The 23,160-nt window shown below is 42.4% G+C and overlaps 1 protein-coding gene across 1 annotated transcript in view; it reads left to right on the top strand.

Moving 5' to 3' along the window:
- PATJ (PATJ crumbs cell polarity complex component) overlaps positions 1 to 23,160 on the top strand; it is a 325,629-nt gene that overhangs the window by 272,448 nt on the left and 30,021 nt on the right. The window contains exons 32-34 of the mRNA XM_051999546.1: positions 1,123 to 1,239; positions 3,817 to 3,950; positions 15,861 to 15,944. Coding sequence (XP_051855506.1) covers positions 1,123 to 1,239; positions 3,817 to 3,950; positions 15,861 to 15,944 — 335 coding nt within the window. The remainder of the gene's footprint in view (positions 1 to 1,122; positions 1,240 to 3,816; positions 3,951 to 15,860; positions 15,945 to 23,160) is intronic.

Genomic DNA, 23,160 nt, shown 5'->3' with positions numbered 1-23,160 from the left:
TTCTCTAATGACCTTAAAAGGGCCATCTAAGTGACACAGGGACTAAAGTGCCAGGCCTGGGATCAAGAGGACCTGGATTCAGATCTGGCCTAAGACATTTACAAGCAGTGTGACTCTGAACAAGTCTTAATCCAGTCGAGAAGGAAATGGCAAACCACTGCAGTATCTTTGCCGATAAAAGCCCGTGAACAGTACAGTTCATGGGTCATGGAGAGTCAGACATGACTGAACAACTAAATGATTACAGTGCTCTTAAAAATCTCAGTTTAGAAACTTCACCACCTTTTCAGCTCCCTGCCTCAGATAGTATTAACCTCCTAGGGAATCAACGTTTGTAACATTTTAGAGAGAAAATTCAGAGGAGAAAACCGTTATCATCTTAATATTCTTATTCCTGTCAATTATATAATTTTTTTTAAAAGCCCAAGAAAGGACATATCAGACCCAGTAGACTTTTGGGTTTTTTTTAGAAAATTCTAAGCTCCATTTCATGCAAAGTTGATGGTTCTAATTAAAAGTGCAAAGGAAACGTCACGGGAAAGCTCACCCAACTTTTTGGTGAGCAAGAATCATGTTTTCCCAGTGGAAATGGTCACAGCATGGATTTTTCACATTTCAGCGTCAGGACCAGTTCTTTTCTGAGTTCGTAAAGCTAAGTTGCTTTCCATAATGGGGGATGTGGTAGGGGACGGTTTGGTTCATTCCACAATCAACAGTCATGTAGTAGGCGCTTAATGTGTGCCAGCGGTGGTACTAAACTCTGAGGATACAGTTATGCTAAAGGAGCTAATGCTCTATCAGCACTTCCATTATCAGTACTCAGATCTGTCAGACATGGAATACATCCTGGGCCATCATAGTCATCTTGATTTTTGTCTTACCCATGTACTAGATGTCCCAAGTGTCCTTAATTTTTTTATTTTGTCTTAAGTGAGATTTGAACTCTGATCTTCCTTTGCACAAGACTCCCTCGAGAGTCTTTGGAGATCCAAGCCTTTCTAAGTCCTAACCCTCCAAATAAATGGTGGTTATCGTCATTATTGCTGTAAACACGATCAGAACGATTTTCACTCCTAATTCCTTCTCGAGCCTGATGAATCATTTGTTCTCTTCCTTTTCCAGACTGCCGCCAGGTGAAACAACCCAAATACTCTACCAAAAAGCCCATTGGCTCCGAGGAGATCTCTCTGGCACCCTCTTCCTCGTACTGTTCCACAGACATGGAGTTCGCAGGCTACGGTAGGAGGCTCTTCTGAGATCCTTGACAAATCCCTTTAAGGCACATGTTGCCAGGAGGGGTTCGGTTCCAGCTCGAGAAGCTAATATTTGTTTTCTTCTTCATCTCTTGCCGGCTGATGCTGCGTTCCTTGAGGTCTGAAAAATAGACAGAGTGAATAATGGATTCCACCTCCCCCGCCTCCCCCACCTCCTTTGCTTTGCCTGTGTAAGAGGCAGTTGAGTGATGGAATATTTAAAGCATGGAGGAACTCACCAGTGACACAGACTGGGATTAAGACAATTGCCTCTGAGGGTCTTTTGCATATTTTATCATAATTCTTGTCTCCCGCGCAGCTCAGTCATCAAGTGGTGATTTTTCAAAGGACTGACTATGCTATTAACTCTTCATTCACCTGAGTGTGCTACATCCCGAGCACTCCCATCCCAGATGGGGGCATCTCTCATGGAGAGCTTGCTTTGGTTGCAAGCTCTACTAACTAGAGCCCAACAGAGATCTAAGAATTAGGTTAAAGTCGCCTCCAGGTAGCCATTATACATTGTCATTTGTTTGCTGAGGAGCCTTGGCTTCCTGCTTGATGTAGAGCTCTCTGGTTAGCTGCAAGGGAAAAATCCTGCTAAATGTGACCGTTTGGGAAGGAGCATGAGCCAGTAGCACGTGGCTGTACCACACGGTATCTTATTCTAAGCAAACTACTGAGCAAAATTCTGTTTGAATTCTGGGGGAGGTCGTTAGCAGACCAGGGATGTCAGACAGGGCTCCATAGAGAAGATAGCATTAGAGGAAGACAGGGCCAGAGCATCCTGGATGGCTTACAATCTGCATTACCACCAGGATCACTGAAGGCAAGAACCACTGGGGCATTTGTCTCAGAAGGAGTAGGATTTCAGAAGAAGGGAGGACATCTGCTTCAGAAACAAGATAATCCCGGATTTATTCTGGGAGCAGAGATTGGCTCAGTTTACCTTTATGTAGAGGGGAGTAACGTCTGAGATTAGAAAGGGATGACAGCTGCGAATTCCATAGGATCTCGCTCCCTATTCCTGGAAATGTTCACTTTGGGTGGAATAGTTGAGTGTCCGACAGTGCCAGAGAAATGGGATGTTGGCCATGCTTCCTGGGAAGGGACTATTCCCTCTTCTGAGGAAGAGTCAGACTAAAGTCAAGGAAAGGTGGAGGAATTCCTCGTGGGTCCGAGCCAGCCTTTGTTCACTCTGGAACTTTCCTCATTTGTCATTGTGTTACCCAAGTCTTTCATAAGTGACTGGTTTTCACAAACGCCTCCTTTGGCTTCTTACTTTCCTGACCTAGACTCCTCTCTGAGTTTTCTTTAATTCAGACTTTTTTTCTCTAAGTCAAGTAAGATAATGAGTTAATGGGGACCTCACTGGCCACTCCTGAACAAGAATCCTCCACAGTGAGCCTCTGATCAAAGGCCTTCCATGAGGGAGAGACTTCCCACTAAGGGACAGCTCTCCCCGAGAGCCTAATCCGCCCCTCTTCCTTTTCCCCCTTTTGTTCCCATTTCTACCTTCCAGAGCCAAGCAGTCCAGTCCAATTGCCTGTCTCTCCCAGATAAGACACGGGCTCTTTAAGAAGGGAACGTCCTTGTCTTGTGTGACTCCTGGGCAGCGTGACCTTTTTTGCAAAGATGCTACCTGAAAATTCCACATGCTAAAGAATCATGCAAAATGTGCTTTTAAAAAGTCACTAGCTTTTGTTTTTATATCGCCTCCATTTCCCTCTGCTCTCTAGCAAGATTTGCCTTGTGACAAAACGTTTTTAAAAGCAAAGGAATAAAGCAGTTCAATAAATCACCAAATACAGTGCAATTGACTGGTCCACGGAGTTGCCACCTCTGTAATTTCTCGAATCCTCAGTAGCCAGGTTGGCCGTCACTTCCATTTGCTGCCTCCTTTTTGTACATGTGCTTCCCATTCACGCTGGTCTAGTCATTTTTTCAGCATTTTCCCATTTCTTCTTTCTTTATCCAGGAACCATCAATCATTCAATCAGCAAACATTCATCAGGCACTTAATATGTTCACCAAAGAGTGCTAGACTCCATATAAATATGCCTTCCCATGCCTGACTGCATTCTTCATATTCATCATTTCATACGTTTCAGCGGGACGCCATTTCGTTCGTGTACCACAATTTATTTAACCATTCCCCGACGGATGGATGTCTTCAAAACCAAACCAAACAAAAAACTAATGAACCTTCGGAATCATTCCTTTTTGGGTTTTGTTTGTTTGGAGAAGGGGCTACACATGTCTTCATTTAAAAAAAAAAAACTTTTATTAATGTCTTTTTTCCTTTATGACAATTTACCTTCTAATATACCCCTTGAAGTCTCCTTGGTAACTAAAGAGGGAAGGAGGAGAAAAAGAAAGGAGAGGAAACAAAACCAAAAACCATGAGTTTGCCACAGTTCCCCTCTTCCCTACCAGACAGAAAAGGGTGTATTTTGTTGTCTGGTCTCTAGAATCTAAAGCTAATCCTGTTTCTTTCCTTCCTTTCCTTCCTTTCTCCCTCTTTCCTTTCTTCCCTCCCTCCTTGCCTTCTTTCCTTTTTCAGGTGTTTTGCAGGTTCCATTGTCGGTGGACCCAGCCACATGCCCTATCGTCCCTGGACAAGAAATGATTATAGAGATCTCCAAGGGACATTCTGGCCTTGGTCTCAGCATTGTAGGAGGAAAAGACACTCCGCTGGTAAGTTTCTAGAAGGGAAATATCCTCTCTTCGCTTCCCTGTGGACAATGTCCTTTGGTGTTGGGGAAAACCCGTCACATTCAGGAACTCTTTGTTCCGTCCTTTGGCCAGTTTTGAAGGATGTTTCTCTCTCAGGGATTGTCCAAGATGCCTCTGAAAACGTGGGGCGCATTGCATGAAATTTCCTCAGGGAGGGGCCGGGCAGCATCAAGCTCTCACCCCCGGCGCCAGCCTGGACTGCCAGGGCCTCCTTTGCGCCTGTTCTAGTAGGTGCCAGGACTAGCTTAGTGCGTGTACCCGGCAGAGCCCTCCTCGGGAAATCCCGAGGGACGCCACGTTCTCCCACATTCAGCCAGCCAGCGCCATACTCAATCTTACAATTCATCTCTAGCCATCTTTTAAAAATCAGGGGTTTGGGGCTCATTTTCCCATAGCCTGACTGGTTCTAAAATCCTCTGCTTCTTATAAAGATGGATCTGCCTAGAATCCATGACTAAGTTACACAAATCACAAAGGCCCCTGTGGTTTGGGGAAAGAGGGCTAGATCTGGAATCCCAGGATCATGAGGATGTGACTTTGGAGACCTCGCCTGGCTCCTCTGGGCCTCAGTTTCCTATTCTGTAAAATGAAGTGTGGGACTGATGGCCTCCAAAGTTTCTCCCGATTCTGAGTCTATGATCTTCTGATTCCAGGGGAAGTGAAATCACAAAGTCCCAGATCTCAGAGGGACTTCAGAAGCCAAGAAATCACCTTCCCTTGCCCCTGCCTCCTCCGGCATCCTCCCCCACACAAAGATCTAAAATGCTGCTGTCAGTTATTTGAGCGCTAAGGTTTGGCGTGGTCCCGGAGGCTGGGGTATATGTCTCCAGGAGCTATTTGGGACATACATCTACGTTGTGCTGGATTCCAATTCAGGAAGACCTGAATCTGAATCTTGCCTTAGTGAATTACAAGTAGCCCCATGGCACGGGTGTGGAGAGAATGTCTTTGAAAGCGTTCTCCAGAATCTCCAGGTAGTTTTTGATTCCTTTTCCAGATTAGTTTTTTTCCTTGCTTTTATCAGTGGGACAAGTGTCATCTGGCCAGTAGATCATCTGCTTTTACCTGGAAGGAAGCCATTGCTGAGCCCATCTCTTGACAGCAGCCTTCCTTCTCATTCCCGTGTCTCTTCCCATCACACTTAGCAGGCATCTGCTCGTGAGGTCTCTTGTCTAGTTGATGAGAGCAGAAGGCAGAGGCTGTTCTTCTCTGAACTTTTCATCCCCCTCCAGTGCCTGAGGGCAGGTTCCTGGAAAAAGTGCTGGCTTTGGAGGCAGAGCAGCTTATTATTGGAAACTGATTCCCTGTGGCACGTCGGGGGCAAGCCCTCCGCCGGGGGGTTAGCCGCAGCTCTACACCAGCTCCGGGTTGGAGATCCTAACTTACTTACCCATTCTGGCCTTCAGTTTTCTCACTTGTAAAATAAAAAGATCAGAGAAGCTCTCACCTCTAATGTAGGATATTATGAGGCTATGAGAAAGTCCTGGAGTCCAGGGGCAGAGTCCATCCCCCAGTCTCGCCTCCTCCTCCTCGGTCACTCTCGCTCTCCAGCTCTCCGGCCCCCACAGGGCTATGGATGCGTCATCCCTCCTTCTCTCCTGTGGCCCAATGATGCACCATAAACAGTGCTTATGGCTACTTAACAAATATTGCCAACTTGCTTCTTTACTGTTGCCAAGAATCTGGGGGGAGAATTCTTTACCATCCATTTGGAGTTCATAATGTCCAGTTCTGGCACAAGTCCTCCAGTCCTTCTGAAGGATAAGCAGCCCTTAGAAGGGTCGGGGGACCTTTCCGGTGTGGTGTGGACCTTTTCTTTTCTGATCTCAAAGTTATATGCTTAGAGGGTCACGTATTGAGGCTAAATGGCACATAGGAAAAAGAGCTAGGGACTCATTTAAGAGCAAAACTGTCAATAACTGGAAAAGGGATTTTCCCCTCTTTTTCCCCAATAATGGCAGTATTCAGATCCATAATTGCTGCTATATTCTCCACTCCTTTTCTTGAATCACCTCCAGTTAGGAGAAAGATAACCACTGGGAACAATTAGGGCAACTTCAGTGAAATTCCGGAAAATGAGCTCTAATACTCATCCATATTTCCAGATCTGACCTTGATTGTCCCCTTGAGTGAGCAGGCTTTCCCTCATCAGCAGTGCTATGGTGGGAGCGTATGGATTCTAAAGCTTGTTCCTTTTCTCGGCTCAAGACCTGGGATCCCTGCTGGAGTCACATTAGCCAGGAGAGGGAGAGCAAGCGGTGAGCCCCCACACCTCTACGGCTAATGAGTGTTCCTTTGAGGGAGCATCCTGTCTTCCATACTTTTGTGCTTGAAAGTAGTCAATCAACAGGCATTCATGAAGTGCTTTGGTAGGCAACATGCGAAGCACCAAGGAGAAAGAACTAGCCAGACGTCATTGGTGGGAACCCCCTGTAGCTTCCCATGGTCCTCTTCTAGGGTAGCTTTAAAAATGAATTTTATTCTTTAGTTTTTCATTTTGTTTATCCCTTTCATGTCCAAATATCTCCCTCCTCACTCCTCTGTGTAGCAATGCCTTCCTTAGAATAAAAAAGAGGGAAAAAGCAGTTCAATTAAACTCGTGTCCCGTAATGATAGTAATAGTTAGCCTTTAGAAAGCACCTTCCAGGTAGATCATCATATTGATTCTCAAAACAGCTCTGTGAGGATAATGCTTTTATAAGCTTCTTTTTCAAGAGGGGAAACTTGAAACCCAGACTACCCGGTCATACATCTGCTCATTGGCTTACTGGGATTTGAACTCAGCTCTTTCTGACTCTAAATCCAGATTTCTATCCCCTGTGCCATCTATCTACCTCCTGGTAGCCAAGGCTGGCCCAGTTTCACACATTTTTCACCCACAGTCACCATATGTTAAGAAAAGAAGGAAGTGGATTTTCTCCAAGTCAGTCTCTTCAGCCAGGAGTTTACTGTTGATTTGGATGAGGATGGTGATGGTGCTGGTAGTCATGATAATGTGACAGTGGTGATGGGAATGGGGATGGTGATGTCTCAAAAGAACTATTGGGGAGCAAAGAGAGTGAGTGGCTTATAAACTCAGTGTGAGTCAGTCGTGAGACCTGGCCAGCAGGAAAGCTGTGTGGGCTTAGCACACACCGAGGGAAGCCTGAGGTCTAGAATAAAAGACACGATCATTCCATCACATCCCTTGATAGGAGCATGGGAACTTCCACTTCCCTCAAGCCTGGGGTCTCTTATCCAGACCATTTTTCTCCCAGCTTCAAAGACCCCATCGTTCCCTCAAATGGTTCCATCATGATTTTAGTTGTCACTCATGGACCACGTGGTACTGGGTACAAAGGCTAGGAACCCAGGAAAGGCAGGCCCTTCTGCAGCCTTCGTGATCACAGTGAGCCGGAGTTAGTAACAATGATGATCAGCCACCCCTTTTCCTGTACTTTGTGGGGCTTGCCTTTTCTTTTCACAGAAATAAAGGCCAGACTCCTTGTCTCCTGACCCGAGCACCACCCCAGAAGCTTAAGCTTGGCTTCGGGGGCCACTCCGACTTTGCTTGAATGTAGTCCTTCAACTGTTCAAACCTCTGAACAAATTGATGTATATGGATCCCTATATATTTAAGTGAACCCAAGTGAGGGGAAGGAGCACTCATTGTTTCCCATGTGACTGAGTGTTTTATTTGATTATTTCCCGCAAGATGAACTCTGCGCAGTATATATATATTTTTAATTTCGTTTGCTTTGGCAGCCCACCCCTAAAAGCTGAGCTTTCTCTGCCATTATTGCTTAAGTCATATATTTTTACACCAAACATCTTATTACCTCGGCTTTATTATTTTAAAATCAAAGCAGAGTTTACAAATGTCCATGACTGCAGAGCAAAGGAATGTTAATGAATGGTGCCATTGAATAATCTAAGTTGGGGCAGTTCTGACCTTACAGAACATAACTGTAAGCAAAAGTAGGAGGCAGGCTGAGAAAAATTTATATAAATAAGGAGCAGATGGAACCATAGGGGCCTATAAAATGTAAAGCAAATATTATCCATTTCCCGAAAATAAATCTATATTTCAGTATGAAAAATTATATTCATATTGATGATGTGGGCAAACTTTCTTATGAACCTTGGCAAGTGACCCCTGTCCATAATAAGATTTTGCAATTCAATGGAAAACAGGTTCCCCTTTGACCTCGTGAAGAGAAACATTTCAGTATTGCAACCCATAAAATGGTCTTACATGAGACCACCGATTCATTCTCTATATTATATTGGCTGTTTTACTGCCGAGATATTTAGCTGAACGTTTCGGATTGCTGTTAATATTGGACGAGCGTCAGCAGTCAGGAGGTGAGAGTCTTGGGATTGGGGCCAGTGGGAAGGAGGGCTGTTTTGCCCGTAGTATTATGTAAGCTTGTCATGGGGGAATATCTTTCTCAATCTCCTAACCCCACTACTGGCGCCTTTCCCCTGGGATAGTTTTGTATGTATCATTTTTAAAAAAATGTTATTTCCCCAATTAGAATCTGAGTTTGGAGGGCTGGAACTTGTTCACATAGCCGGGCTGATTGGTTCCCCTTCCTACATTGAGATTCCCGGATTCCTAAATCATAAAAATCTTTAAATCATTATCTGAGAGGGATGATTTCATTGAGTCAACAGAGCAATCAGTTAATGCACATTTTGCCTTCTTTTATGTCCCCAACACCTAGCATGGTGTCTGCCAAATGGTAAGCGTTTATTAAATGTTTGTTAATTGATTGGAAAACTTTGTGCTCGGCACAGGCCCAGGGCCCACGGGAAGTAATTAGGAAGTGCTTGTTGACCGATTAACTGACACAGTCAAGGTTGAAAGGAGACGGAGAGTCTGTTGCACCCAACTCATACCTGTCCACATTTTCCCTTCCTAACTATAAATGGTTGTTTAATTCTCCTAAATTCTGATATTTCCATTAGTAAAGAAACTTTTCCTACAATTCTCGGAGAGGGGGTTCTTTATGCTAATGAAATTATTCCTATTCCTATTCAAATAGGGAAACTGCTGTCAGTATTGATTACATATTATCAGCACGGCCAATATTATGTCTGGCGCTTTAGTGATATAAATAAAATATGCTGCCGGCAGGAACTCGATGCCTCTCGTATCACGCTGTTTATGTTATGGCGTCTATTATGTCTGCAGAAAAGGGCTTAGCCTTCATTAGCGAGGAGGCCATAGGCATCCCAGTTAAATCAATCAATCTTCTGCAGACCTGGAAAGATCCGCTTGTAAAAGACCTTCTACCTCCCCCAAAAAACCCACAACCCAACAACAAACGAACAAAAAACAAAAATTAACAGGAAAAACCCAGAATTCTCCTATAAAAGGGTGATTGTGGGTATTCTGCAATTCATGGGAGCCTTCTTTGCTAATTCCCCAAGTGCAAGGGTGACTGAAAGCCTGGGGGCCTTTCAAGTTTATAATCACAATCCACTTGCCTCTTTGTGGTGTGGTTGGTATGTTTATTAATGATACTGTTATCTACATGATGGCAGCTTTCCCCAGAAGGAAAAGGATGGCTGTTTTCTTTGTATCAGGCACATTGAAACACAGGAATTCCCCTCGCTGCCGCTTCAGGGTTTAGTTCCCCCGAGAACCCCAGGCAAATCATTTGTGGGGTTCACTGATAAAGAAGTCTGTTACGGTAACTGGAGAACCTCAGATTGACATAGAAATCAGTATAAATAGTGGCTCTGGAGTCAGACAACACATCCTGCTTTTGATGGTCATTGCCTGGGTGACCTTGGAGATGCTAATTCATTTCTCTGGGACTCAGTTTCCCCATCTGTAAATGAAGGAATTGGTGGTTGGCCCAAACAGAGCTTTTCTTTTAACGATCCAGGAACTCCTTAGTCAAAGCTTCTCGTAAGGTTTGTTTTATTTTTCCCCCCATAATTTTGTCTTTTTTCGCCTTTCAGCTACTAATTCCCTTCTCTGCCCCAATTCAGGTACTCCTTCTTTGCCAAAACTGACTCCCAGGAATAAATCCACTGCCCTTAGAATGATGAATAGTTTGGTTAATATATGTCAGCCAGTGTGTACCTGACCATTGGGCCTGACCCTCTTAAAATCAAATGGAAACTCAGTTTTAGACCTCAAGCTTCTCACTCCTTCCACTCTTTGTAGACTCATGGGCCATTCCCCTCCACACGCTCTGTGGTTCGGCTCTTGGACTTGCACCGTTTCTGAGGGAGGCAGAGAAGTGGGAGGGAATTCCATTGAAGCTGGCCCCACTTTTTTAGATACTTTTTGTATCCTAAGTACGAGAGCCTTAGGAGGTGGATTGTTCACCCAGGGTGAACATCTCCCAACACAAGATGGACGATCATTTGTTTTCGGTGTGTGAGGTTTTTTAAAACTTGGTTTAATATCTTTTAATCAACAAAAATCTAGATTCCCTCCTCCTCAACTGTCTCCCACCACGCTGTTGAGCCATAGGCTCTCGAGTGGAGCTCTCAGAGAAGCTCAGTCCTGTTGAGGGATGTACTCGAGCCGAATTCACCTCATCTGAATTTGTTCCCCAAATTTCCACTGGGAGGAAAAGAAGGAAATAAACACAGGGTCAAAAATCTTAGTCCTGGAACCACAGGTGACTTTTAGCCTGATTCTTGTTTTCATTCCCATAGGTAGAAAAGCCCTTGATTTTTGGGTTCAAATCTCCTAGTTTCTTTTGTCCCTCTTTTTTGCCCTGCCTTTTTCAGGGATCCCTTCCTCTGGGATCCCAGGTTCAGTTTTGGCCGGGGTTAGAAAGGACCTTGATAACTTCAGAGTATCCAGAGGATGACCCAGCATTATGAAGAGCCAATTGGTCAGAAGACTCTGGACTAGACTGAGTGCTTGTGGGGCTCTTACTGTAGGCTTGATCTAATGCTCTCCAAAGGGCAGAACTGGACATTGTAGGTGAAAGTTACGCAGAAGCAACTTTAGGATCCCAGAAAACCTTCCTAGCGGTGTGGAATGGGCCACCTGGAGTTGGGGATGATCTCCTCCAAGGTCGTTAGTCAGAGGTAGAACACATGCTTTTTGGGGTGTTGACAGGGGATTCTTTTGCTTGGTAGGGATTCTTTCCAACCTCAAAACTCAGATCTGTGATACCTGGTTGACTTCTGGCAAATGACTTCACCATCCCCAGGCTAAGTTCCATCATGTGACAGATTAGAATTGCACTCCTTGTATTACATCTCCTCCCCTGGAGAATGGAATATGACTTGAGAGGACGGTGTTTCATTTTGGAACAGCTTTCTCTGTTGGGAAGTTTTCCCTTACACTAAGCCCAAGTCTAGCTTTTCCCGACTTCTAACCATGGCTGCAATTTCTTTTCTTCAGTGGACAAGGAGAACAAGGCTAATGCATCTTCTCCAAACTAATTATCTCCAGTTCCCTTGATTGATACCCATACAGTGTAAGGACTTTTACCATACTCTTCTGTGTATCGATTGTTCTTCCAAAAATGGGGCAGGTAATGCAAATTGAACACAATGTTCTAGGTATGGATAGAGGAAATATCCGTTAGGCCATGGTGTGACCTCCTAATTTGGCCTAAGAACATATAAGTTCCTGGGGCTGCCAGGTCACTCATTTTGCTCCAGTGAGATTTGGAATCCACTAAAGCCCTTGGAACTTCCTCAGAGAAAGTGCTTTCTTACCTCATCTCCCCTCTCATGCTATAAAATTGATTTCTTGGACTCCAGTGTCAGAATTTATCCTTGTCCCTATCAGAGTTCACTGGGTTAGATTTGGCAAAATGTTGTGGCCTCTCAAGGTCGTTGCTTCCTGATACTGTCATCTGCACTGTTAGCTATTTATGTGATAAAGCATACCTTTGTCCAAACCATTGATAAACCCCTTTGGAGCCAAGTACAAAAACCTAACAAGTTGACACTGAACTATTGATGACTGTAATTTGGATCCAGCCATCCAACCAGCTCCTAAATTCATGTGCAAATACTATTTTCTATCTCACTATTTTACTCCTCTGTATAAGAAGTTTCAGTGGTTCCTGATTTCTTCTGGGGCGGGGAGAAGATAGATAAATTTTTTTCTGTAGACATGCCCTTTCTCCCTCCTGGGAGCCATATTTTTTTTTTTTTTTTTTAAGAAGAAAAGGAAGATTTCAGCAAAATTAATCAACATGTTAAAACAATCGGATATTGTTTACAATATCATATACCTGTCAACCCCTGTTTATCTGAAGAAACAAGAGGAATTGTCTTTTCCTGTTGTTTCTTTGGGGCCAAATAACCCTCATGTTTTCTATTTTGTTCTTGTAATTGTTTTGTGGCAGTTGAACCCTCAATTTATATTGTCCTTGTCCCTTTGAATATCCTTATGTTGATCATTTCAACAAAGCAGTGCCTTCTTCCCTATATTCATCATGTACCCTAATATATGAGTAGCCATATACTCCCTCTGGTTGGCCTTTTCCCGGTGATGAGCATTCCCTTATTTCCACTTCTCCACTACCCCAAAAAGAGTGGATATAAATCTGTTTGTGCACATTAGGATTTTTTGATAATTAGCTCCTTGGGACATGTCCCTAACAGCGGGATCTCCAGGTCAAAGGTTATGTGCTTCTAAATTGCTTTGACAAATTGATTCCTAGGAATTCACAGTCCCACACTTTGGGGTGCAGGACTCACCACACTCCTTCCCAAGTTAACTATTTTGATCTTTTATAATCTTTGCTGCAGAGTTGCTTTGATTAGCATTTCTCATATTAACTGTGACTCAGGGCATTCTTTTACATGATTACTAATAGTTTCTTTATTTGAAAATTGCCCTTGTCCTTTGGCCACTTTTCTATTGGGAAATAAAATTTCATTGTAGATTGATTTCTGTTAATTGTCCATATGTCTTAAACATCAAGTACTTATCAGATATATTTGATAAAAAGAATTTTTCCTAGTTAACTACTTCCCTTGTTATCTTTGATGCAAATTTTGTTTCTTCAAAATTTTTTCAATTTTCTTTTAACCAAAATTTGTGATTTCTTTTAGCTCTTATTTGGTTAGACTTAATACTTCACCCTTAGTTATAAAAAGTATATGATCTGGGGCAGTTAGGTGGCACAGTGGATAGAGCATCAGCTCTGAAGTCAGGAGGATCTGAGTTCAAATCTAGACTCAGACACTTCACACTTCCCAGCTGTATGACCCTGGGCAAGTCACTTAACCCCAATTGCCTTAGCAAAAAAAGAAAAGTTAAAAAAAAAAAAGTATATGACCTGATTCTCTCATATATATATATATATATATATACTAATTTAGTCTTATTTTTTATCAGACTACACTTCAATTTCCCCAGGAATTCATCTCAAATAAGGAGTTATTTCCTGCATAATGCATATCTTTCCGTTTTACTGAATACTGGGTTTTGGGATTTATTTATTTCTGATTCTTACTCTGTTCTCTTGATCCACTTCTTTAAAAAACAAAGTATCAAATAGTCATGAATGATTGTTTCTTGAAAATATATTTTGAGGTCCCAAAGTGCTAATTCTCCCTTTATTCTTGTATTTTCATTATTTCTCTTGATGTTCTAGATTGTTTCTCCAGATGAATTTTCTTTGTATTTTATCTAGCTCTGTGAAGTATCCCTTTGTTAGTTTATTTGGTAAAGCTTTGAACTTATAAATTAATTTTGCTGGCATTGTCATTTTTATATTGACATGGCCCAGCCATGAACACTGAAGGATCTTCCAGCAATTTATATTATTCTATATTTTAAAAGGGGCTTTTTGTGATTGAATCTATTCAAGTATTGAGTGTTCTTTGAGAGGCTCTTCCAAATATATTATGTATTTTGTAGTTATTTCAAATGTCAAAAAAAAAATCTCTATTTTCATCTTTCAGTTTGTATTATAGTAGTAATATTGATTTGTGGATTTCTTTGGTGATATGCATTTTTGCTAATATTATCTCTAGTTGATTCTCTTATATATTTTAAGTAAACCCTGAAGTCATCCACAAATAGAGGTCATTTTGTCTCCTCTTTATCTTAATTTGTATTATTTTTGCTTCATTAAAGCTTTTCATACTATATCCCATCTATCTTTTCAATCTTACCTCACATTCTTTCTATCTTACTGCTTTTTATATTCCCGACAACTTTGGATACCATCTCTCTCTTCCATCTTTGCCCAGACTTTTATCCATGTTTAGTGTATTTTTCCAAGTGTCCTTCCATGTTCTCACTCTTGAACTTTATCTCTTAAATTCCTTATCTTTCTTCAAAGTACAGCTCAGGTGCTCACTCCCACAGGAGACTTAGTATATTCTCTTACTCTATCCCCTACTCAACCCCCCAATTCCTTTGAATTTGTTCCATACATATTTTCTGTTCACTTCCCTATGCATACATTTTCTCCCCAAAAGATTATAAGTTCCTTGAAGGCAGGAAGTGGTTTGAGATTTTTTTTTTTTTTGGAGGGGAGGGAGTAGTCCTTTTACTTCCCAGTAAATCCCTAACATATCTAACACAAAACAGACTCATCATAAAAACTGGTTGATTGGAAATCTTTCTGTGTATTTGTAACTATGCAAAATATTGTGCAGCTTCCAAAGAGATCCCAGATAGAATCTCATCAATGGCACCATCTTTGTAATAAATATATGGCCTCATAAACAGATGACTTTGGTGTTTAAAAAAATTAATCACGCATAATACACTGACTGTTAGTTCTTTGTAGACATAGTTGACTTTTTTTTTCCATATAATTCCCTCTACCTGGGACAGTAAGTGAGGATCTTACCCAACATTATATAAAGCTTTATTAAGACCTTGATTTGTATCTTTCTTCCTTTCCCCAGCTCAACATTATAACAAGGATATACAGTTAGGCAAAAATCATGGAACAGAACACCCTTTTCTGATAGCATATGCAGCATTCTGCCCCTTTGTCCCCCCAACCTCTCCAAAGAGAAGAACGTCCTAAATTGATTATCTCTTCTCTGGGGCCATGTTTGATTGTTAGCGATCCTATCCGCTTCAGCATTATTTTATTGACCTCAGTTATATTATTCTACTCCCGTCAGTTGTTTTCCCGGTTTTATTAGATTCCCTTAGCATAATTCATGCAAATCTTCCCATTGTTTCTGAATTCATCATGCTATCCATTCTGCCCCATAAGATATTCAGTTATTTCAGGATACCGCAGTTGTTCAGCCGGTCTCCAATCAACGCTGTTCTTTCTAGCTAACTAATTATTATACTGTGTGTTCAATCTCAGTCCCTTCTCTCATTACTCCACATAAATTAGACCTCACAGGCTAACTAGCTCTGCTCCCCATTAAGCTTCAGATTCGTGTTTAATAGACTGCCTCTGCCAAATTCTGAAATGTCCATAGAGATGAATAGCATAGCCTGGTTTCAAATTTTACCATAAAACATAAGATGGATCACAGTTCACCCACGGGTCACTGGTGGTCAGCAGCCACAAACAAAAGCGCCACTAAAGACATTCTCCACAAAAATATTCTATCGGACAATTCAGAGAAGAGGAAGCTAATAAGCTGATCTTGAACAATTCTTTATGAGGTTAAATAGGCCCTCTTTATCTACATGACCTTCTTAGGGGTCACCTGCGTTATTTGTAGTGCAAGAATGGGTGACAACTTGTGAGGAGTCCTTATCTCTTTCATGGTTGTTTTTATATGTTCGACATGTAGCACGGTGCATGGCACAAATGCCTATTGTATCCCCCAGCTAGAATGCAAACTCCCTGTGGGTGGGAACTTTTTTCTCTGTATCCTCAGGACCAGATACATACTAGATGTTTATAAGTAGCTCTTTATTGGATTGAAGTAATGAAAACTTGTTTGGGGGCATGTTTTTGACAGGATGCTATAGTGATTCATGAAGTATATGAAGAAGGAGCAGCAGCCAGAGATGGAAGACTTTGGGCTGGTGACCAGATTTTAGAGGTAAATGGTTTGAATTTTGCTTTGAAATGAAATCCCGCAAATGACTTCCCCTTTGTCCACAAGAGGGGCAGATCAGCAATTTCCTTGGTGTAAAAAATTCCCAGGGCAGCCGGACGGTGCAGTGAATAGAGCACCCATCCAACCTCTCCACACTTACTAGTTATGTGACCTCAGGCAAGTCACTCCTTTTGCCTCAGTTTCCCCATCTACAAAATGAACTGGAGAAGAGATGGCAACCGTTTCGGTATTTTTGCTAAGAAAATTCCAAATAGCGTCACAAAAAGTTGAATAAGGAAGAATAAGAAGGAATTCTCTCCACCAAGGCAGATCATCCATGATCTCGGAGCACTTGCTCTGCACCGATAGATTGTCTCTCCCCAAGTCACAGCATATGGTAGAGATGGGATTGAACTTATTTCCCCTCATTCTGAAGTTGGTTCACTATCTACTGTGCTCCTTCTTTTGTGTTTACACTGGCTCCCAGCACCGAAAATGGTTTTCACATATTTGAATTACACCAATTAAACGGTGTCAGAATGGGCAGCTCAGCCCTTTCCCCACTGGTTTTCCTGGTCAGCTGGAACGCAGTTCTGGGCTCCCCTGTTGGCCCACCCTCCTTTGCCCGTGGCTCCATCTCAGCAGGCTTTTTTCATTTGTCACGACTTTGCGTGGTCATGAGCGTGGCAGTCCAGGGCCAATAACTGGGTGAAGGAGAAGCCACAACCGGTAATTTGTGTAGGGTGGACCAAAGAGCTGACTGTAGCCCGAAGCCTTTAGGCAACATTTATTTCCTTTATTGGAGGAATTTAATTGACTAGTTAACATTTTATGGTGAGCATGTGTGCGTTTTGCTTAGTGACTTTCATATAACCCAGGAAGGCTGACATCATTGGGTCTCAGCCGGCAGTGGCTTCTGCCTCTGGGGAGGAAACCAGAGAGCCAAGTATGGGTTAGAAAATATAGAAAGGAAGGGGTTAAAGGTATAACCACCCTGACTACAAGGTGAAAGCAGGCTTGGCTCACGAGCTATCTCAAGGCAGACCTTGACTGTATTTCCACGCTGGAACAAGTGATATTCCCAGTGGGTTCATTATATTATATGTGTATAGGGTTAGCAAAACAGAAGGGGGCCTCTTTGGGGATGGGCTTAATAGTTTTTAACACAGAACATGGTTTTAATGATTAGGTTTTTCTCTTTTTATAATCAGCTAGGATTTACCCAAAGCTGGTAATTAGCATGATGAGGTAAAAGGGAGAGAGGGCAGCAACTCCTTAATTGAATATTTGGAAAAGGTCGACTGCTCGCATGCTATGAACCATGGCCAGCCCCTACACTGATGGCAAGGACGCCAAGGGTCAATATTGTTAAATTTCCTTAAAGTGAAAGAGACTTTTTCAAAAATTGTATTCATGTTTTTACCTGGTATGTCCTGATCATTTCTAAGCGGGCCTTTCTCCTTGTAGCAAAGAAAAATAATTCAGTAAAACCAACCAACACAGCACCTCCTGGCAGCATAGGCCCCATCCATCTCATCCTTCTCATCCTTCACTATCCAGTGAAAGGAGGAGGGACCACGAACTAGACAAAACTAGACAAGACAACCGCCCACACTGTGTTACCCGCTTGTCTACCGTACAGAAGACAGACTGGATGGAGGGGCAGTTTTAGAGTCAGAAAGTTCTGGTCCAAATGTCTAGACACCTAGTTGCTGCAGGAAGTCACTCAAATTTCCATTGTCCCAAGTAGCTCTCAGTCTGTATTGCAGGTACTAATGTGATAGCATTAGTAGGGAAAGTTTCCCATGATGAAGAAATCACAGAGTCTCAAGTTTGGAAGGGGCCACAAAGGCCATCTAATTCACCCCATAGCTCAGTCACCAAATAAGCATTATTAAACACCTGTTGTGTGCCAGTGTGCCAGTAATATGTAAGGCAAAAATGAAACTGTCCCTGCTCTCAGGGAGCTTAAGTTCTTTTGGGTAAGATTTCTATATATATGCTCTACATTAAGCAGCCCATTGCTGGTTCCAAAACTCTGGTACACAGCATCCTCGCCATTTCCACCAAGGAGACTTCTCTGGATCCATCCATGCATGTGGTCTGTACTAGGTTTGGTCCTGAGCTTCCTGTATTTTAATTATAGGATTAACTCCTCTTTTTCTCCTGCCTTCTCCTCTTCCTCCTTTGCTTCCTTCATCTTTTTCCTCTTTCCCTCCTTTCTTCATTTCTTTTCCCTTTCCTTCTCCCTCCTTTTTCTTTTTTTTTTTTTTTTTTAAGGCTTAAGTCTCTCTTATTATCTCAGCTAGAAGTACAGTTGCCACTCCCAAGCCCAGTCATAGAGAGCTAGACTTGGAGTCCAGAAGACCTGAGTTCTAATATACCCTTAAAGAAATACTTGTTCTATAACCGTAGCAAGTCATCTAACTTGTCTGCCTCAGTTTCCTCATCAACAAAATAGAAATACCTACCTTTCAGGGAAGTTATAAGAATCAAATGAAATTATATTTTGAAAGCACTTTTTAAGCCTTAAGGTGCCATAGAAATGGCATCCCACTGCTGATCAGCACAAAAGCTTTAACCTGTTCCCTTCTGAAACCCTTCCCTAGATAGTCTGGTGGTTCTCCCTTCACCCCAAGGACTTAGCATTTTGATACAGGACTTAGTATAGACATCTATTCAGCTTAACCCTACTGCGGCTCAGAATCCCTGAGCTGACACAATCCACTGAAGTCAGCCTCCCTGGTAACGAGAACTCCAGGTGTGTGCAACCTCCCTTTTCTCCCACTCTTTACTTCCCTGTATCTCTATCCAGACACCATCAGGAAGAGTTTATCCTAGCTTCGTTTTTAGCTTATGCTTAGGGTTTCTCTGTAAGGAAGGAACAGAGAGGTACCAAATGTACTATGTGAATCAGATATGGGACAGCTATTTATTTCACATTCGCAAAACCAGTGACCAACCCACAATGCACACAGGCACTCACTGACAGAAAGACAAACAAGTAGCACTGCTGTACTACTGTAATATTTACTAAGAAGCTCGCTCCTTAAATCCATCTAAACGGTTTTACCTCAGTTCTAGAGCCCTCCGATTCTGTTGCATTTGACAAGCTAGCCCAGCAGTAAGGTTCATCCTCCTCAGTGCAGAAATTTCCCTGCCATCAGTCAGCTCCATCTATTATTTAAAAAAACAAACAAATAAACAAAAAAGGCTTCAGAATAATTTGAACTCATGAGGACCCTTTCGTATCTGGACACATCCACCCTGAGATTGATATTCATTCATCTCCTCAGGAAAGGACAAACACAAAAGGAGGAAGCTCGAAACTAGGCAGGCTCCCCTAAGCAGCCCATAAGCTCTAGCTGCCAGTTGCTCATGGCCACAGACAGCTAGGATCAGGGCGAGAGTGAGCTCACCCTAAGCAGCAGATCAGAGCAGTGTGGACATTATCCAAACCAGAGAGAGGAGAGAGCACCAAGTTTGTGGTCGCTCACTTTCAAAGACAATCTGAGTCATCAGAATTTTCTCAGTGGCCAACATGGGGATTGCCTCATCTCCTCTAAGCATTAAGCCCTCATAGCGTTGAATTATATATGTGTGGTCATCTGGAAGAAGCCAAGAAATCTTTGCGAGGTCTGTGGAACTGGTAGATATGTGTATGGAAAATTCACCATGAATACAAGGTAATTTTTCCAGGGAGGAGACCATTAGCGTGGGATGATGGTCTCCTCTCCTTTGTAGTGTTTGAGCTGAGTGAAGGAAACTGGATGTGAAGAGGAGGTGCTTTCCAGGTCTGGGGACAGCCTATGTAAAAGAACAGGCTGAATACCTGAATAAGACTCTTCTCTATCACACACGCAGTCATCCAGCCTCTTGTTGAGAATCTTCAGGGACGGAGAACCCATCACCTCCCGAAGCAGCCCTTGCCTTTTTTGGACTAGCTCTAACCACAAGTCAGAACCCCCCAAAATGAAAATCTGAGACACAATGCTTATTCTTCCTCATGGGCAGTCTTTAATCAGAGGCTGAATGATCTCATGTCCAATATGCTGTAGAGAGATTCTAGGTCAGGGATGGTCCCAGATGGTCCCAGAGGTCCCTGCTGCCTGAGATTCTGTGATTCTAGTGACATTCCCCTGCCCGTGCATCGCCATGTTCATTGCCAATGAGCATGTGTAGCGTAAACATGGCAGAGCAGGAAGCAGAATTGGAAATGCCCACTGATCTGTCTCCCTGCCTGTCGAGTGCCTGGCCTCGTTCTATTGAACAGATGGATCTGTATCTTCCTTTTCAGACCATCCAGGAAAAGCTAGTCTGTCATCTCCATCAGGAATCCATCCTAGCATGACTTCAGTGCCAGACAGGCCAGGCCATGCATAGTTTGGAAAACAAAGATCTCATTTGGTTATATAATAACCTAACAGGACTCAGAAGGTGTTGACGTGGTGGACCCGTTCTGAGCGGTTTCTCCAGTCATCCTGGATTTACCCTGCTCAGTGTACATATGGCATCACCCTGTGCTTTAGTCCTCCTTTATGGTCTCCTTTTGGCCCGTTGCAAGGATTTGCATGATACTTGACCGGCATTAGTTGGTACAAGTTATGGACAAAAAGCTCGACAACTTAAGGGAATGGGTAAGAATATCACGGAATGAATCGCTGAAGTAAAGGGGATCAAAAAGATAAGCAGAGAAAAAATTATGCAGAATGTCCACAACAATAAGGAAAGAAAAAGGGAAGGGGGGAGAGAGATGCAAAAGGATAGAAGAAGAAAGGGAAGGAGGGAAAAAAAGGACAAGTGGAAGAGAAAATGACCATTCTTTGCAGAGATGGGGAGCTGTAGTAATAGAGTCATGCCCAAACTATCAGACTTTGGGACAGTTTTTTTCTATTGGAGAGTGTGTGTGTGTGTGTGTGTGTGTGTGTGTGTGTGTGTGTGTGTCTTCTATTCATTCTTAAAGAGCTGCCTTGCCTAATAATGGAAGGAGAAAGATATTTAGAAATGAAGATGAAATGTTAAAAATAATTTACATTTAAATCTTTTTTAAACAGATCATATATTTAGAGCTGGTAGCATTCTGAGAGATTACTGAGGCTCTCCACATCCTCCTCCTTTTACAAGTGAGGCACAGACTAGGCTCACACTTTAAGGAAATGTGAGAGACTTAATTCAGACCCAAACCTTCTTAGCCCCATTGCTGTATCAGTTGGTCTCAGATACATTTAGTTCATTCTTCATCCAATGAAGATGCCCTTTGCTCTAGTACAACCTCAGTGCTCGTACTCCACCTCAGATTTGGCAAAAACCATCCTGTCTTCCAATCTTATAATTCTCAAATTATAGTCCTAAACTTTCTCCTGCTCAGGTGCCTTATCCTGCTGACTTTCTATCCTTACCTTTTTATCTACCCAAAAACAGCTATTTGACTTTGATAAAATTACCCTCAAGTAAGGGGAAAAAATTAATAAACATTTCTGTATCATTTTAAGAAGCTTTTAGTCAATGGAGGAGCCGACATACAAACAATTAGTGAAGAATATTAGTGAAAATACCTAGAGGCAGACATGTCCTGTGCCAGGAATAACAAGTTAGCCTGACCCTTAATCATACTATATTAATGGCTCCAATTTCACATCTCCAACTGCCTTTTAGACATCTCAAACTAGCTGTCCAATAGACATGTTAAACTCACTGTCCAAAATCGAATTCATTATCTCTATCACTAATCCTTCCTCTTTTCCTTCCCCTTTTCTATTTCTGTCAAGTGTAACATCATACTCCCAACCCTCACACTAACAACCTAGGAAGAATCCTGGATTCATCACTATTTCTTACAGTCTCCCCCCAACCACCCACCCATCCATATTCAAGCTGTTTCCAAGGTCTATCAGTTTCACTTTTGCATCTTATAGATTTCACCTCTGCAAGATTCTTGTAGATTTCACCTCTGCAATATGTCTTATGAATTTCACCTCTGCAGCATGTCTTGTGGATTTCACCTCTGCAACATGTCTTGTGAATTTCACCTCTGCAGCATGTCTTGTGGATTTCACCTCTGCAACATGTCTTGTAGATTTCACCTCTACAGCATGTCTTGTGAATTTCACTCTGCAGCATGTCTTGTGGATTTCACCTCTGCAACATGTCTTGTGGATTTCACCTCTGCAGCATGTCTTGTGGATTTCACCTCTGCAGCATGTCTTGTGGATTTCACTTCTACAATGTTTCTTCAATAGTCCCCTTTTCTCTGACACTCACCCTGGTGCGGATCCACATCACCCCATACCTGGATTGGTTGTTCCCTGTGACTGGAATTCTCTCCTTCCTCACCTCTGCCCACTGACTTCCCTGATTTTCTTTAAACTACAACTTAAATCTCATCTTCTGCAGAAAGCCTTTCCCAACCCCTTTTAATTTCAGTGTCTTCCCTCTCAGTCATTTCTCATTTATCCTGCATATCATTTCTTTGTACATAATTGTCTCTCCCATTAGACTGAGAGTTCCTTGAGGACACAGACTATTTTTTGCCTCTTTTTGAATCCCCGACACAGCACAGTGCCTGTCATTTTTATTGTTGTTAAGTTGCTTCAATCATGTCTGACTCTTTGTAACCACATTTAGGGTTTTCTCGGCAAAGATACTAAAATGGTTTGCCATTTCCTTCTCTAGGTCATTATAAAATGAAAAAACAGAACCAAACAAGATGTTTTCAGCATCACACTGCTAATCAATGTCTAAGCTCAGACTTGAACTCAGGAAGATAAGTCTTCCTGATTCTAGGCTTATAACTCTATCCACTGTGTCAGCTAGCTGCCCACTTGGCTCTTAATGGGCACTTAATCAACTGACATTACAATGTCTATCCTTTGGGAGCAGGTAAAAATTCAACATTTGTTTATATACTCAGATGTCACTCAGACCTAGAGCTAAAGTTACCTCAGATGCCATCTAGTCCAACTACCTCCTTTTATATAGAAGGAAATTGAGTCTTAAAGAGGGGACATACCTTATCCAAGATCATAAAAATACTGAGTCAGAAAGAGGATTTGTTGACTCATTGATAGGATCTCTTGACTCCTATTTTTATCTTGCTGAATCGTAAAAACAGTGCTCTTCTCCACTCTCCCCCCATAATTGTGCTAAAAAGTGGGATGAGTTCATGGAGTGCGTTGACCTTCTTGTTTCTCTCTTCCTGTCCGTTTTCCTTTGGGGGTCT

The sequence above is a fragment of the Antechinus flavipes genome, chromosome 4 (genome assembly GCF_016432865.1).
Source record: "Antechinus flavipes isolate AdamAnt ecotype Samford, QLD, Australia chromosome 4, AdamAnt_v2, whole genome shotgun sequence".
Taxonomy (NCBI): domain Eukaryota; kingdom Metazoa; phylum Chordata; class Mammalia; order Dasyuromorphia; family Dasyuridae; genus Antechinus; species Antechinus flavipes.
The sequence above is the reverse complement of the archived record's forward strand: the minus strand, read 5'-3'. Positions and strand labels throughout refer to the sequence as shown.